Genomic DNA, 15,395 nt, shown 5'->3' on the forward strand with positions numbered 1-15,395 from the left:
AAAAAGGGCAGCCCGGTGCACTAAAGCTACCGCTATGCGCGGTGTCCAGGGAAGGGCCCACCACAAGTGGTGTATCGTAAGCAGCCTTACCTTGCATTTCTGCCAGAGGCTGTTTCCAAGGCTTGAACCCGTGACCTCCTAGTCACATGGCAGCAACTTTACCAGATACTCCAAGGCTCCCCTTAAAATTTGCTGATATTAAAATAGGAAAAAAATTATTTTGACAAACTATTCAGGACTAAGAAGCATAGGAAAATCAATTATAGGAAAAAAGAGTCAAAATTGTCTGTCAGCAGTAGGTGTCTGTTCTTGTTTTTTTGAGAAAGAAAAAGAACGCATATAGTGTAGTTCTTCTTATTTAGTTTGATTTGATAGTGAATGAGTTCTACTGCTTTATGGGTTCTATGCATTCAAATACATTCAAATACGTTGTGTTGAAATTCCAAGATTTTTGCTGCACCTGGTCATTTTGCCTTAATTATGCTCTTTGGTAGTTTATGGAGCATCTATTAGTTGGACTGCTGATAAAGGAAAGCACATGGTGGACACACACACACACATATGTTATTGAAAGCCAAAATCACCTAAAAATAAGCCCATCTAAACACCCTTATAATAGCTATGGGAACTTCAAGAATTGCTTCCTAATGTAGTTGGGACTTTCTATACAGAATTCTAACGAGACAATATATCATTGCATTTCAGGCAATCTCACTTGCTGCAGAATCCAAGAGAGAGGAGGAAAGAGCAAAGGGAGTAAACCCTGACAATGTGAATGAGAACCCAGATATTGTACCTTTTGAAGACAATGAAGAAGAGGAAGAGGAAGAAAGTGAGGAGGAGGAGGAGGATGAGAGCTTTGCTCAAGCTTTTGGACCAGCTGCTTTGGGCAGAGGAAGGGGTAGGGGAATCGTATGGCCTCCTTTAGTTCCTTTTGGACGTGGAGCCAGGCCTTTTCCTGGGATGCGGGGCTTCCCTCCAGGCATGATGAATGATGGATTTTCTTATGGATCAATGACACCTGATGGGTTTCCTATGCCGGATCCTTTTGGAATGGGCGGCCGACCTTTTGGACCATTTGGCCCTCGATTCTCTGGTGATATGATGTTTCACAACCGTCCTCCAGCTGCTGGCGGATTTGGGATGATGATGGGTCCAGGAAGGCCCCCTTTCATGGGTGGAATGGGTCCTGGAGCAGCTGGCCCACCCAGAGGTGGTCGACCAATGGGAATGCATCCATCATTTGTCCCACCCCCACCACCTCCCTCTCAAAATCCTAGGGTCAAAAGGGATCAGAGAGCTTTGGCTAATGAAAGGAATGATATATTCAATTCAGGTTCAGAAGGTAGGGGTCAAGAGATGGCAGGCTCAGTTGGTGCACCAGATGAAGGAGTACGGTATCCACAAACTGGAAACAGCTTTAGAAATGATGAAAGCGAGAGCGAGGACGAAGCACCTAGGAGATCCAGACATGGTGATGGAAAGAAAAAGAAGCATAGCATAGATGGAGGAGATGCTGCGACAACTGGCACAGAAAAGTAAATCTTAAGAGAAACTCTGAAGAAGCCATCTTGCCTCTGTAAATGCAGATGACTGTAATATCTCGATACTGGGAGAACACAGTATAACTAGTTTTTGAAGTGGAAACGTAGCAAGTAGTGTCCTCAGATTGTATACTACATAAGATATCCCATTCCGGCGTTCACTAGTTCTTTGCTACCTTGTTGAAAGAGCATGCCTGCCCGCATTACATTTACCCAACTGATAAAATAGCAAACTTGAGTTTATGTTAGTACTGTACAAGAAATATGGTCATTATTTTGCGAACATATTTGCTTCAGTGTAGTTGTAAAAACTGATTTACAGTTACAGGTTAGATTAGGTACAACTGAGCTGGGCTTTATTATTAGGGCAAGGTCCCTGCCTTCTGTTAGTGAAGCATGAAATGTTGATTAGAAGTTGATTGATTTAATCACTTTCTAACTACGACCTTTTTTGGTTGCTGATCAATGCAAAACGAGAGTAACACTTGTTTTCTAATATTTCAGCTCCTTTGGATCTTCTAATCTCAAACCTCTTTGTTATAACGCTATTTGTTTGTTTGTTTTTTTCCTTTGTTGATGTAGAGAACATATTATCTAATATAATATGAAAAACAGTCCAAAAAAGAAAAACTTGGCTATTATAATGAAATGCAGTCAAATGATTACTATGATATAGAGTTTTGATTCTATTTGTTTCTTTGGTGGTAATATCTTAACTTCAAAATCATAGGTCTGTCCTTGTCTTTATTGAGCCGGTTGTTTACTACAACAACAAACCCGGTCTGGGGAGAGCAAGATGTACACAGTTCATACCTCTACCTCTAAAGAAGTAGAAATGCTGTTTCCGATAGACCCCCGACTCGAGACACGGGATAATAAATAAATTCATAGTAAAGCATGGAACAAGATGTCATAACATAAATACGACACCCACAAGTAATAGTAAACAGGGAAAAGTAAACAGATTCGTAGTAAAGCATGAAACAAGGTATCATAACAAGAATAGTACCCCCACCAAGTAATGCCCTACACTAGCGACCCAAACTGACCCTAGCCTTCTACCCTAATTCGCATTCTCCAGATCTTCCTATCTAGGGTCATGTCCACAGTGTACTGTAACTGCTCCATGTCCCGCCTAATCACCTCTCCCCAATACTTATTCGGCCTACCCCTACCTCGCCTAAAACCATCCAAAGCCTCTCACACCTACGAATCAGGACATCCATGCCCCTCCTCATCACGTGTCCGAACCATCTCAATCGGACTTCCCACATCTTATTCTCCACTGGAGTCACACCAACCTTCTCCCTGATAGTCTCATTCCGAACTCTATCTCCCCTAGTCAGTCCACACATCCAACGCAACATCCGTATTTCTCCCACCTTCATTTTTTGAATGTGGGAGTTTTTAACTGACCAACACTCCGCTCCATACAACATGGCCGGACGGACTGCCACCCTGTAGAATTTGCCTTTAAGCTTGGGCGGCACCTTCTTATCACACAACACCCCCGAAGTGAGCTTCCACTTCATCCATCCCGCCCTAATACGATGCGAGACATCATCGTCAATCTCACCGTTACCTTGAATCACGGACCCAAAATACTTGAAACTATCCCTCTTACATACCACCTGTGATTCCAACTTCACTACCACCTCATTCTCCAGCCTCACGTCATTAAACTTGCATTCCAAATATTCTGTCTTGCTCCTACTCAACCTGAACCCTTTAGACTCAAAAGTTTGTCTCCACACCTCTAATTTATCATTCACACCCCCGCGTCTCATCAATTAAAACTACATCATCTGCAAAAAACATACACCAAGGCACCTCTCCTTAAATACGTCGCGTCAACACATCCATCACCAAAGCAAACGAAAAGGGACTAAGAGTAGATCCCTGATGCAATCCTGTCAAGACAGTGAAATGCTCTGAGTCTCCTCCCACCATCCTCACCTGGGTTTTAGCTCCATCATACACGCCCTTAATTGCTCTGATATATGCCACTGGGACTCCACTCACCTCCAAGCATTTCCAAAGCACCTCCCTGGAGACTTTGTCGTATGCCTTCTCCAAGTCGATAAACATCATGTGCAGGTCCTTCTTCATTTCTCTATATTGAACCGGTTGTTTGTCGGAAACGATCTCTCTTTTTTATTTGAGATAATAGTTTGGACTACGTACATCTACCCTTTCCATATCCCACCTCACGGGAATAGAATGAGTATGTTGTTGTTTCATTATTAATCTCACGAACAAATTTCTTGCATTACAGTTTTTCTACAGTAACTAGTATGTGATTCAACCACACGCCTAAAACATATTTTTATTTCAAGTTCTTTTTATTAGAGATATTTACTTCTACACGTAAAAATGTCTGAACATATCATTTTGGTCTATTCAATTTGTGAGCGGCTATCAAAAAGCTTTTCGCCTTTTTTTTTTTTTTTTGCACTAAACAAAAAATAAGGGTAAAAATAGGAAAAAAGGAATGGAGAGAGAGAGAGGTGGTTTGGGATAAGTTAAAGAGGCAAGTGTAGTAGGCTTTAGAGTGCTCCGGGTGAAACTCTTGAAATGCTTGTTGGCTTTAAAGCAACAATTCCCTTTACTTTAGCCTCCAAATTCATCTCAACATATAATTATGGCTTTCTTTCTATTACTCCTACCACTACCCTCTTCACACCTCCAGGTTCGCTTCCCTTCTATTTTCCTCAATATTTGTTACACTTAATAGTAAGTATATTGTAGAAGAAGGACTAAACGGTCTATAAAATTTGGATACTATAAAAGCGGGGCATTAGGGATTAGGGAAGCAAAGTGCAAAAGCACAAGCTTTTTCTGTGAGTATATTTTTGAGCTCCTTTACACTTGCAACTTTTAATTAACTTTATAAGTTTTTGAGTGAATGGTCGAAAACACGCCTTAAGTGTCACCGTTTTTCTATCTGAACTATCATTAATTAATTATCAAACGTAAAAAGGTTGAAAAATTGATAGTTCTAAGTAGTAAATGCGCACACCTGGCAGTTCGGGTATGAAACTCAAAGAGTGGGAATACTTAAGGGTGTTTTTATCATTTAAATCTAATATTTTGATACAAAAGTTGGGTGTTGGGAAAGCAAAGAGCAAAAGTAGAAGAATTTTCCAAAAAAATTAAAATCTAGAGGGTGATTCCATCTGTTGAACTCTTTATACTTGCAACTGTAAATTAATTTGTAGTCTTTTTTCAGCATATGCTTGAATATCTATTTTGTTACATAGGCTCTTTCCTCTTTTTAACTTTTCCTATTTACTCTTTTTCCTTTTTTTGGTTCTCCCCCCGCCCCCCCACTTTCGTAGCTAGTTTGAAGAGAGATGAAAATAAGGAGGTGGATAATTATGCTGAACTGAAGGAGAAAGTGGAAAATTTGGGTATATGTTGCAATTCTGTTACCCCTGAAGAATACACACGATTAATGTGTCCTAAGGTATATGACATTTTATTTGGTGTTTCTTTTGGTTTACTTAAAGTTTTTCATTTTCTGTTAACGAATGTCAAGTGGTAGGTGTTCATTAACCATAGGTGAATTTGTAATTGAAGACACACACAGTAAAGAAAATATTAGAGTTGGGTAATTGTTCTCTTTTCATGGTCATGCTTCTGTACTGCTAATTTGGTGAGGAAATGCAAGATGAAAATAATAAATAATGAAGTGAAATGCAGATTTCAATGTTAGAACTATGTGTAAACTTTTTGGCTCTTTGTGAAAGTGGGGAAAACGAATATATAGGCCTCATTATAACATAATAAGGAACTTTTATTTTTTTCTAATAAACTCTTGTGCATAAAAAGAAGTTGAAGGTTGCCATGGACACTTGGATATATTTATTTTGTTTTGTTAAGCTAGATATGAGCCCCATTCATTTTGTTTCACCTCTTTTTATGTCTTTGTATTTATTTCTCTTCTGGAACAGTGCAAAGGTGGTCAGCTAATAGAAAGGAGTTTATCATTTCATATGTCCTGGAAAAGGTATGATAGTTCTCACCTTCAGTGATGGCCTCCTTTTACAAGCAACTAGAGGTTTTCAAACTTGACTTTGTGGTCTTCTAGGAATTATGCATTATGGAGGTGTTTCAATTTTGAATGTGGATGGGCAGGCCAGGTAGTTTAATTTATGGTTTTCATAATTTGATTACACTAATTTTTTCTGATGAAGTTAAATCACCTCATTGGATGTTAATTATGAATGCAGATCCTTGCACACAACAGCACGGCAACTATGGCATCTGATGGGGTCCATCAACTTGGTAGAACGAATTCTCCTCGGATACTTACGGAGGAAAACTTGAAGTTAGAGCCGTTAGATGATGTGGTAAGGGAACTTTATTTTGCCATGGATACTCTAAATCTGGTGGTTAGCATTTTCTCGTCTAATATTTAGCACCGGGCAGTAGATTTTCAGTAATGCATTCTCTAAGCTTGATTTTTGAGCAAGATGGCTTTTCTATTTTATTTTTAAAATGTAAGTTTTATTAACAAAGGTACCACCTTCTAAAAGGACTAATCTCCTACATAAGCTATAAGGAATCAGTTATATCCTTGTTTTTTCATTTTTCCTGTTACACTGCAAAGCTAAATTTTGCTAACACCTAAGTCGATACAATGGAGAGTGTTGGTCTTTCCCTCAAAATTTAGGTTTGTTCCAGCATACTTGATTCTCTCAAACAGCTGATTTGAAATTTTTAGTTCTTTTGTTACAATTTGATAAATTCATCATAGGCATAATTACATGTAGGCCTAATTAGAGCAATCAAATCAAATCTGGAATGATTTTAACCAAAAAGAATCTGATTCTTTAGCTATAAAATGATACAAGAAGCCTTTTTTATGTTTTTTGCCTATGATTTTTGGGTGTATTACAGCTGGCTGCATATTTTGCTAAGAGGATGATATCAAAGGATACTCTGGAGAGAAATCATGTCATGCAAATGGCTGGTGATCAGGTCAGATAATGTTATTGCATTATGATTCGGTAGAGCTTTGCTTTTTTTTTTTTTTTGGGTAACCGTGGTTTCCTGGCCATGATTTGGTAGAGTTTTTGATTGTTAATAAGAAATAAAATTAGCATCCAAATGCTCTGGGAACTCCTGATATCAATGGACAAATTGTTATTTCATTATTATTTGGTAGAGCTGTTGATTATTAGTTAGATTTTTTTTTTTTTTTTGATCAGGTAAGATAAATTTGATTATTAATAAGTAGTAATTTTTTTAGTTGCTTAACATGTATGGGATAGAACTCAGTGATGGGTTAAGAATGAAACTTCTGAAAAGCTGCCCGAAGTCATTCGCTTTACAACTTTGAGAATCTTTAGTTTCTCTTTTAGAACACTCTCCTTCCAACTAAGAGTTCAAGGTTTGCGCATGTATAAGTAGGAGAAGATTGACATGAGAACAGCAAGCAACGTATTGATCAAGCTTTGACTTTAAATATATAAGAGAAAGAAGAAATTTCTAAATCTCAGGGCTGTTAATAATGGCTAAAATCTGTGTCAAAGAAGAAATAAACAAAAGAACTATTATAAGGTTCATAAGTCTCACTAACTAGGAAAGCAAGTAAGACTCAAGAAACATGAAGATCATGGTAGAGAATCTGATCATTAACCACATTTTGGAACTGGACTGTATAATTTTATGGCTGCATCATGGGTATAGACATGAATTATGTGCCGATATTGGATGGTTGCAGATTATCATGGCCTTCACTTATAGGCGGAATGGTATGCTCATTGGCTGCAAGTATCGGACTCTTGAGAAAAGGTTTTGGCAGGTAAGTTTGTTCATCAAGTGATAGTCCTAACTGCATGCATGGAATAATGGGGATGTAAGTGAAAACACAATGTGCCATTACTGCTTAATATACACAATGCGTGCTTCCGTTCTTAAGCTAAGGTTAGTCTTGCAAAAGTTTTTTGATGAGCAAATTCTTTAGCTTCAAATCCATTCTAATAGAAAAGATATTTGTGTCCTTGGACGAAAATTAACAGTCTAGCATCTTGCAACAGGAAGGGATTGTTTGTCATGCTAATATATAGATAGTATTTGCACAGCCAGCCATTTTTTTTTTTCTTTTTAGCTCAAACTCCATATCTTGTAATTCTTGCATCTCCTTGATGCCTTTATTAATACCACTTACTTTATCAAAAAAAACAAAAAAAAAAAAGAATAACATTTTGTGATTGTTTTGCAGTAAATTCATCACAATTTCAAAACAAAGTTCATCACGATTTCAAAATGGTCCCTTTTTTTTGGTTTGGGATTCTGTTGTTTAACTTTAGCTTATGCTCTACCATGGTTTATCTGAAGGAAAATTGGATATAATCTGAACAGAGAAGCTGGTATTTTTCCTTATTTTCCTTGTGCTTTTATTAATGAACTTCTACTTTCAATTGCTAGGAGAAGGGTACGGATAAGGTACTTTATGGACTGGATGATGTAAGAGATGCAGATGAGATTATCATTGTAAGTTCCAAAACTTTTTCTTTCTCAGATATGTATTCCTGGCTACTGACTAGATGTGATATTCTATTGCTGATCGAAGGTAGAAGGTGAAGTAGATAAGCTTTCAGTGGAAGAAGCTGGATTTCCTAACTGTGTCAGTGTTCCTAATGGTGCACCACAGAGCATCGCATCCAAAGAACTGATACCGCCGGAAGAGGTTTGTGTCATAAATGTTTCGACTTAATGTTGCCAATGTGGTTTACCACTTATTTTTAAATTATTTGAGGTCTAGGATTATATTTCCATCTTAATATCTTTTCTTGCACCTGAAGACAGGATATCAGATTTTCATACCTGTGGAACTGCGCAGAGTGCTTAGAGAAGGTTGGCAGTCTTGATGCTTACATTAAACTGAGAACACTATGCAAAAAGTATGTTCCTAATGTTGTTGATCATTGTTTTTCTATTTTTTTAATTTTATTCTGCTCAGGCGTCCAAAATTTTGCTGGCAACTGATGGCGATTTACCAGGTCAAGCATTGGCTGGAGAGCTTGCCCGCCGTCTGGGGAAAGAAAGGTTCGTTCCTTCTCACTCATACGCGTATTTTTTGTTCCTATATTTTATGTACCAAAGTGTTGTCTACTTTCTTAAGTGGATAATTTCTCCATGCACTATTTTTCAAGTTGCTGAACATTGTACAATCCAAGAAGTGGAAACTGCAATAATCCTTACAATTTCAAACTTACTATAAAAAAGTTTCGACATACTTTGGACTAACTTATCTCCAGTTCTCCGATGTCTAGAGCCATTTTCCATTGTCATACTTAGAGAAAGACTAACAAATTCTAATGGAGTTGTAAGAAGGTTGTAGTTTTGCTATTCTTGTTTGAAAGATTTTGAGGAGGGAGCAACACTGTTTGAGCGATTTTCAAAGTGATTGAATATGCCAAAAACACCCTTTTAGTTCATTCTTTCTTAAGGCTTTGGTTTCTATTCTGATTCGTTGCTTTCCTTAAAATTCACTGATGGAACAGAGAATTTGTTCACCTTTTGAGCTGAGAAGCAGAGGTTGAAAGCTAAGAAAGACCCAAAAGTCAATTCTTATAGCATGTGGAAAGTTAAAATTAAGTTTAATCCTGCATAAACCCGCAGCCTGCCCCGCCCTGCATGCAACCTTAAACCCCCCCCCCCCGCCTCGCCCTCAACCCGCCCCGCCCCATTGCCATCCTTAATGGGTCAATAGTATTTACAGTTAGTTGGCTTTGCTTGATTTGCAGGTGTTGGCAAGTATGTTGGCCTAAAAAGGATGAGTTTAGCAGTTATAAAGATGCGAATGAGGTGAAGCTGTTTTGCTTCTTTTTGGTTGTTGGCGTCATAGTTGTTTCTTTATCTGTTATAATGATGCATTTCTTCTATGCAATTTTCTTTATTTATTATGTGTGATATCTGTATACTTGTATTTCTCTCTCGTATTGCTATGGTGGTATGTGAATATTATAGAACTGCTGGTGGAGATGGTGTGGGCTACCATTTACTTCCTTGTCTATAGAGGTGCTGCAGTAAACTTCAACTAGGGCCGAGAAGAACAACAAAACCCTCATTAAGACAACTACATAACAGATTTGAATGTTTAGCGTATAATTATGATCTGCGGGTCGTAAGAACTAGATTGTTAGAGATTCTGGGATTGTGACTTATTAATGTTGTCAATCTGGCCTGCATGTGTTTCCATGAGTAAATATTTATTAGAGTATCATCCTGGAGTGCCATGGCAGTATACATCAATGATATAGTGATGCGTGGTGTACCTTTGCTGCTTAGCCAACCACCATCCAGGTCAAACATTGGCCAATTTATCCCCCACCATTACCATGTACGTATTTGTGACCAAGGAAAGGTTTCTAATAAAGCCAAGGGTCAGAATTGAATGGGAAAGTAACATGCTTGGTCATCAACTCAGGGCATGATCACAGATTTAGTTCTTTTAGGCGATAGCTCCGGTATATAGGTTTACTGTTTTTCTTCTCTATTCTGAAAATAGCTTCTAAGTTTAGATATTGCCCAGGAACATGCTGTCAAATTTCTGTTATGGTGTTGGTAATCCACTGAAATTAAGACCTCTGCAGTTCATTTGCCAATGCGTCTGCTTCTATTGGGTAAACTACATTTAAAGCTGCTTTCTGTAAATTGTTGTAGGTACTAGTAAATCTGGGATCAGAAGCTCTGAAAGAAGCAATTGAATGTGCCGTGCCATATGAAATGCAGAATTTGAACTAATCCACAATGTTCTCGGGATCTCAAGGGGTATGTGTTGGGGAAGTCTTTCCATTCTTTATTGCTGCTCATTGTTTCTTCACCTCTCCCTCCCTTTCTTAAAAGAATCAAGGTAACAACCCAACTTGAATTTTTTGATACAGAGGAATCTTTTCAACACTACTCGACTCTCTCCTCGAGACCTTATGCACCTACTGCATCTGTAAGTAACATTACTCAGGATAAGGACTCAAAGCAGTTTTTGTCAACACCTAAATTTCCCTTTTCATAGTTTCTATGGACTTGGATTTCACAAAGAAGTGCTTAAATAGGTGACGGATTTGGTTGATGAAAATCATTCATTCTCTACTTGGAATGGAGGTTTTGGCACTTATATTCACCACACAAAGTACCTTGTTATAATAACAAGATGCTGATGGTGGAACGATATCGGCTTGTACACAGATTTAAAACTGTTTAGGAGATTGAGTTTCTCATAATGTATGTTTGATATTTTCATATTAGTGTATGTCTCTTACTGCTAAAGAATTAACACCTAGATGATTAACACATAATTCTTGCGGAGGATCAAGTACTTTATTTTGCATTCATTACAAGAGATATATTTGCAAAATTTGTATTACAGAGATGTTGAGAAAATGTGTCCGGAGGAAGCAATATTGTCTAAACTCAAGCTATTTTTCTGATATTGATAAAAGCATTTGACTGTTAATCTTCTAAAACGTTCTCTTAAAACTTTATTGTTATAAAAATTGCCTCTCAAAGTAAACAGATACTCAAATTGTGGTCAAACTGATAAGTTACCACATTTGAGAAGAAATTAAGACTAACTGTCATAATACTGTAAGTAGCATAATTTGCCTAGTTGCCTCAATTATGTCAAAGGACATTATCACGGATTAATAAAATTTGACTGAAAACTAGAGATTAATTTAAATAAAGTTCTGATAAGTTGGAAATTTGTCAGAAGACTAAAACAGCTCCCTCTTTGGAGGTCCAATCAAAAATATTAAAAAAAGGCAAAAGAAACAGAAGTGAAATTTTAAAAATCAAGTCTTTGACTATGGCTCTGTTTTTTTTTTCTTTTTTTTTTTTTTGGGTTTAATAGGAGGTGCCGGCGTGCACCATGTGAATTCATCAACGTCAATTCAAATAGAAGACAACAAAAGAGAGATTAATTAATTAATCTTTAAACCAAATTAACAGAAACAAACAACAAAACAGAGGGAAATATATGTTCCAAAGTCAAATTGCCAACTCAGTGACCAGATGTTTTGTTTTCCATGCGATTTTTTTTTTTTTTTTTTGATTGAAAACGAGAATTTAGTACATCCAATTATTCAATTTCAATATGACTAGCAAATTATCATGATATTTATCTATACATAGTGAAATCTCTCTTGTACATATGTTAAAAGACTTCTTCATTCATACAACACTACCAATCATATTCAATTGATCTTACAAATTTCTCTTTAAAATATCATGTATCTTTGACTTCCTTTTACAAGCTTTCCCCTTAAAACACGTCTCAACCATGGAAGCTAACTATGATATTGACGTACATGGATTGCCAAAAATCACACAATCAATATTCTGATCCAAAATGTGGAATTTTAGCACTACCTACGATTGAAATTGATAGTACCGAATAATAAAGTATTAAGTTAGTACTGAGTATTAAGTATTAAGGTCTGGTATTTCTTTAAAATTTTGTTGGAAAAAACGTCAAGGGCAGTTTTGATCTAATTTATACGAAAGGAGGGACAAATTTGATCCATTAGATGGAAAAAGGACATTTTTCCATTATTTTTAATACATAAAAGACATTTTTACACCTTCTTTAAATTTCAAATAAAATGTGAAATAAAAAGTGGGATTTAAGACCTAATCAAATAATTAGGGGTTCATAAATAAAAGGAAATGTGTAGTGGGTTGGGTCCCTCTCCACCTTTTCAAAAAGAAATGATTTTAGAGACAAAGAAAGTTAGCTGTAATCCAGCCTTAAAAAAGGAATCCCCCAACGGCTCTAACATGCCTGCTGTGCGGTGTCGCCCATATATAAATTAAAATTGACCGTTTTGGGCCCCACACACATACCATTTAATTTTCAAATCAAAAGAATATATAACCGTTACAAAAACCCCCCTTTCACTTCTCATCCCAAACACACACACACACTCTTATTGTGACCATTTGCTATAGCGAAATCTAAGCTCATTCAAGTACAAAAGGTCAATTTCTAATCAACTCTTTATTCTCTTTTTGTTGTTTAAGTTTCTTTTATTAATGGTTTTATACAAGTTTCAATTTTGTGCTTCTAAAATGAATTCATTACAGTTTTTTTATTTGTTAAGTTGTGCTATGAAAATTTGTGACAATTTTTTATGTACGATAGAAGTTTTAGTAGGCGAATGACGAGATTTAACTTCCTTACGACAACAACAACATGCCTAATATAATTTTAGAAAGTAGTTCTGGTGAGGATAGAGTATACACATACCTTGCCTCTACATTAGAGGTAAAAGGCAATTATAGGCCCTCGGTTCAAGGAGAAATAGTCCAAAGCAGGAGTTTAATTACCTTGTTACTGAAAATCACATTATCTATCATCATAAAAAAAAAAAATACTATTGTTTTTTTTTGGTGTTTAGGGGGGTTATTTCTGCATTTCTCACAGTTTTTAATTATGCCTGATTTGCTTATTGTAAATCTAAAGTTTAGCTTTTTTTAGTTTTTATTTGGGGCATTGAATTGGGGTCTCAAATGTGGTTTTACTTGATTTTCTCAGCTGTTTAGGGAGGAGAGTGCCAAGCTGAATACTTGTGTAGTTGTGTTATTTATCATTCAAGATGACAGTTGAGGTGCAATCTGAGGCAACTCAAGTAGCTGCTGAAGTAGTTGTTCCACAAGAGGAAGTAGAGGTTGCTAAGAAGGTTGTTGAGGAGGTTGAGGAGAATAATGAGAAGGTAAGAGAAGATGAAGAGGAGGAGTTGGAGGAGGAGACCAAGCCAAATGCAATTGAGAAGAGCTCTTCTTATAGAGAAGAGAGCAACTTTCTCTCTGATCTCAAAGATAATGAGAAAAAGGCATTGAATGAGCTCAAATCTAAAGTTGAGGAAGCCATTCTTGGAAACACCCTCTTCAAGAAAGAAGAGATTAGTTCCAAGAAAGGTGAAGGGGAAGAGAAAAAAGATGCCGAGGAAAATCCCGATGCAAATGTAGAGGAGAAAGAAGAGGTGAAGGAGGGTGAGTTGGATGTTTATGTAGCGGATAAAGAGATCTCCATTTGGGGTGTGCCCCTTTTGCCTAGCATAGGGGATGAGAAAACCAATGTGGTTCTCTTGAAATTCTTGAGAGCAAGGGATTACAAAGTGAATGAATCTTTCGAAATGCTTAAGAAAACACTCCAATGGAGGAGGGATTTTAAGATCCAATCAATCTTGGAGGAGGATTTGGGCTCAGATCTTGCTCCAGCTGCTTACATGAGTGGAATTGATAACCAAGGACACCCCATTTGCTACAACATTTTTGGGGTATTGGATGATGAAGAGCTGTATAACAAGACGTTTGGGACGGAGGAGAAAAGGAACCAGTTCTTGAGGTGGAGAGTCCAGTTAATGGAGAAGGGTATTCAGCAACTTGATTTCAAGGCTGGAGGTGTTAGTTCACTTCTTCAGATAAATGATCTGAAGAACTCTCCTGGACCATCCAAGAAAGAGGTCAGGGTTGCTACAAAACAAGCTGTTGATCTTCTTCAGGATAACTATCCTGAATTTGTTGCCAAAAATGTGAGTACTCTCATTTTCCTGTCTTGATATGATAAAGTGTTTTAACTTTTGGCTTGATAATTTGATATGACAATTGTTGGTTTTTCAGATATTTATCAATGTTCCATTTTGGTATTATGCCTTCCATTCGTTGCTCTCTCCTTTCCTAACTCAAAGAACCAAAAGCAAATTCGTCTTTGCTCGCCCTGCTAAGGTCACTGAGACCTTGCTCAAGTAATTTCCTTTTTCCTTTTATCGAACATAAATTTGATTAATTCAGCATTTTTGGTCATTGAACTTTACTGTCTATTGTGGGTGCTAAGGCCTAACTGTTTTGGCTTGCTTGAGTAGGTATATCCCCATCCATGAAATCCCCATTCAATATGGTGGACTCAGGAGGGAGAATGACTTAGAGTTTTCAGTCTCCGACTGTAAAGCTTCAGAAATTCTCCTTAAACCTGGATCAACTGAAACCATTGAAATACCTGCAGTAGACGTAAGTAACCTTGGTGGATATATTGAGATTTAAATCTTGCCTTTTTTATTACTACGTGTTGATTTCGAATATTTGTGTTGAAATTATGTCAGGTGGAAAGTACATTTATCTGGGATGTAATGATTGTGGGCGGAGAGGTGAGCTATAAGGAGGAATTCGTGCCAGAGGATGAGACTTGTTACACCATTATCATTCAGAAGGACAAGAAGGTCAGCTCGCCAATTCGCAACGCATTCAAGAACACTGAAGCTGGAAAGGTTGTGCTGACAATCAAGAATTCCTCTAGCAAGAAGAGGAGGGCGTTTTACCGACACAAGATCAAGAAATCAGCAATTTGAGATGAACAAATTTCTATTTTGAATGAAGATGGAGTTAATTTTTATATTGCAACTTTTTTGTGGTTCATATAATTTATTTTGGTCATGTTGTGTATATGGTTGATCTATTCTTTTTTCTCCCTATAAGGAAGAACATTATCTCTGTATTTATTCATTTTGGGGGGGGGGGGGGGAGTCCTACTTTGTCTGTTTATGGATGACAAATATTATAAGAGGTTATTAGTTTCATCATCAATGTGACCTTATAAAATTTATAAGAGATTAGTTTCATCATCACTTTTGCACAAAGTAAATGTGACCTTACAAAATTTATACTTCAACAGACAAAGAGATATTATCATGATCCTTGGTGAAAAACAGACAAAAATCAGACAAAAGTTTTTATTACTTCCCAATTTTTTCACCCATTATTTTTCAAGTCTTGTGCACTCCATGGTAGATCCATCAATATAAGATGGATTCAAAGCTAACTTTGCCTATTAAAGCTTAGCCA

General features: G+C 37.1%; 3 protein-coding genes across 8 annotated transcripts in view; all 3 read left to right on the forward strand.

The window, feature by feature from the left end:
- Window positions 1–1,972, forward strand: part of LOC107859070 (30-kDa cleavage and polyadenylation specificity factor 30) — a 13,546-nt gene extending 11,574 nt beyond the window's left edge. The window contains exon 7 of the mRNA XM_016703954.2: window positions 706–1,972. Coding sequence (XP_016559440.1) covers window positions 706–1,542 — 837 coding nt within the window. The 3' untranslated portion in view covers window positions 1,543–1,972. The remainder of the gene's footprint in view (window positions 1–705) is intronic.
- Window positions 1,973–3,937: 1,965 nt separating this feature from the next.
- Window positions 3,938–10,750, forward strand: LOC107859068 (primase homolog protein). 6 transcript variants are annotated; one of them, XR_001671314.2, is made up of 15 exons: window positions 3,938–4,233; window positions 4,883–5,010; window positions 5,498–5,553; window positions 5,635–5,686; window positions 5,777–5,896; window positions 6,447–6,527; window positions 7,273–7,353; window positions 7,980–8,045; window positions 8,125–8,241; window positions 8,361–8,408; window positions 8,515–8,600; window positions 9,302–9,362; window positions 10,221–10,328; window positions 10,442–10,500; window positions 10,610–10,750. XR_001671314.2 is itself a non-coding variant. In XM_016703948.2 (14 exons), the coding sequence occupies exons 1-13, from the start codon at window positions 4,119–4,121 to the stop codon at window positions 10,299–10,301; spliced, it is 1,092 nt and encodes a 363-aa protein (XP_016559434.2). In that variant the 5' UTR covers window positions 3,938–4,118; the 3' UTR covers window positions 10,302–10,328; window positions 10,442–10,750. The 6 variants fall into 6 exon arrangements, 3 of the variants coding, with proteins under 3 accessions (XP_016559434.2, XP_047262652.1, XP_016559436.2); XM_016703948.2 differs by having other exon boundaries at window positions 10,442–10,750; XM_016703950.2 differs by lacking the exon at window positions 3,938–4,233 and adding an exon at window positions 4,240–4,384 and having other exon boundaries at window positions 10,442–10,750.
- A 1,586-nt stretch (window positions 10,751–12,336) lies between these two features.
- LOC107859067 (patellin-4) lies at window positions 12,337–15,178 on the forward strand. Its single transcript, XM_016703947.2, has 5 exons — window positions 12,337–12,532; window positions 13,090–14,089; window positions 14,178–14,302; window positions 14,420–14,564; window positions 14,657–15,178. Exons 2-5 carry the CDS (start codon window positions 13,151–13,153, stop codon window positions 14,900–14,902), a joined length of 1,455 nt encoding a protein of 484 aa, XP_016559433.2. The 5' UTR covers window positions 12,337–12,532; window positions 13,090–13,150; the 3' UTR covers window positions 14,903–15,178.
- Window positions 15,179–15,395: the final 217 nt, after the last annotated feature.

The sequence above is a fragment of the Capsicum annuum genome, chromosome 2 (genome assembly GCF_002878395.1).
Source record: "Capsicum annuum cultivar UCD-10X-F1 chromosome 2, UCD10Xv1.1, whole genome shotgun sequence".
Lineage (NCBI taxonomy): Eukaryota > Viridiplantae > Streptophyta > Magnoliopsida > Solanales > Solanaceae > Capsicum > Capsicum annuum.

Bases quoted from the DNA above. Each gene is read 5' to 3' on its own strand.
- LOC107859067 (XM_016703947.2), top strand. From the start codon at position 13,151: ATGACAGTTGAGGTGCAATCTGAGGCAACTCAAGTAGCTGCTGAAGTA. The intron at 14,090-14,177 runs GTGAGTACTCTC...TTGGTTTTTCAG, and splicing joins CTGAATTTGTTGCCAAAAAT to ATATTTATCAATGTTCCATT. The intron at 14,303-14,419 runs GTAATTTCCTTT...TTGCTTGAGTAG, and splicing joins GTCACTGAGACCTTGCTCAA to GTATATCCCCATCCATGAAA.
- LOC107859068 (XM_016703948.2), top strand. From the start codon at position 4,119: ATGCTTGTTGGCTTTAAAGCAACAATTCCCTTTACTTTAGCCTCCAAA. The intron at 4,234-4,882 runs GTTCGCTTCCCT...CCACTTTCGTAG, and splicing joins TACCCTCTTCACACCTCCAG to CTAGTTTGAAGAGAGATGAA. The intron at 5,687-5,776 runs GTAGTTTAATTT...TTATGAATGCAG, and splicing joins AATGTGGATGGGCAGGCCAG to ATCCTTGCACACAACAGCAC.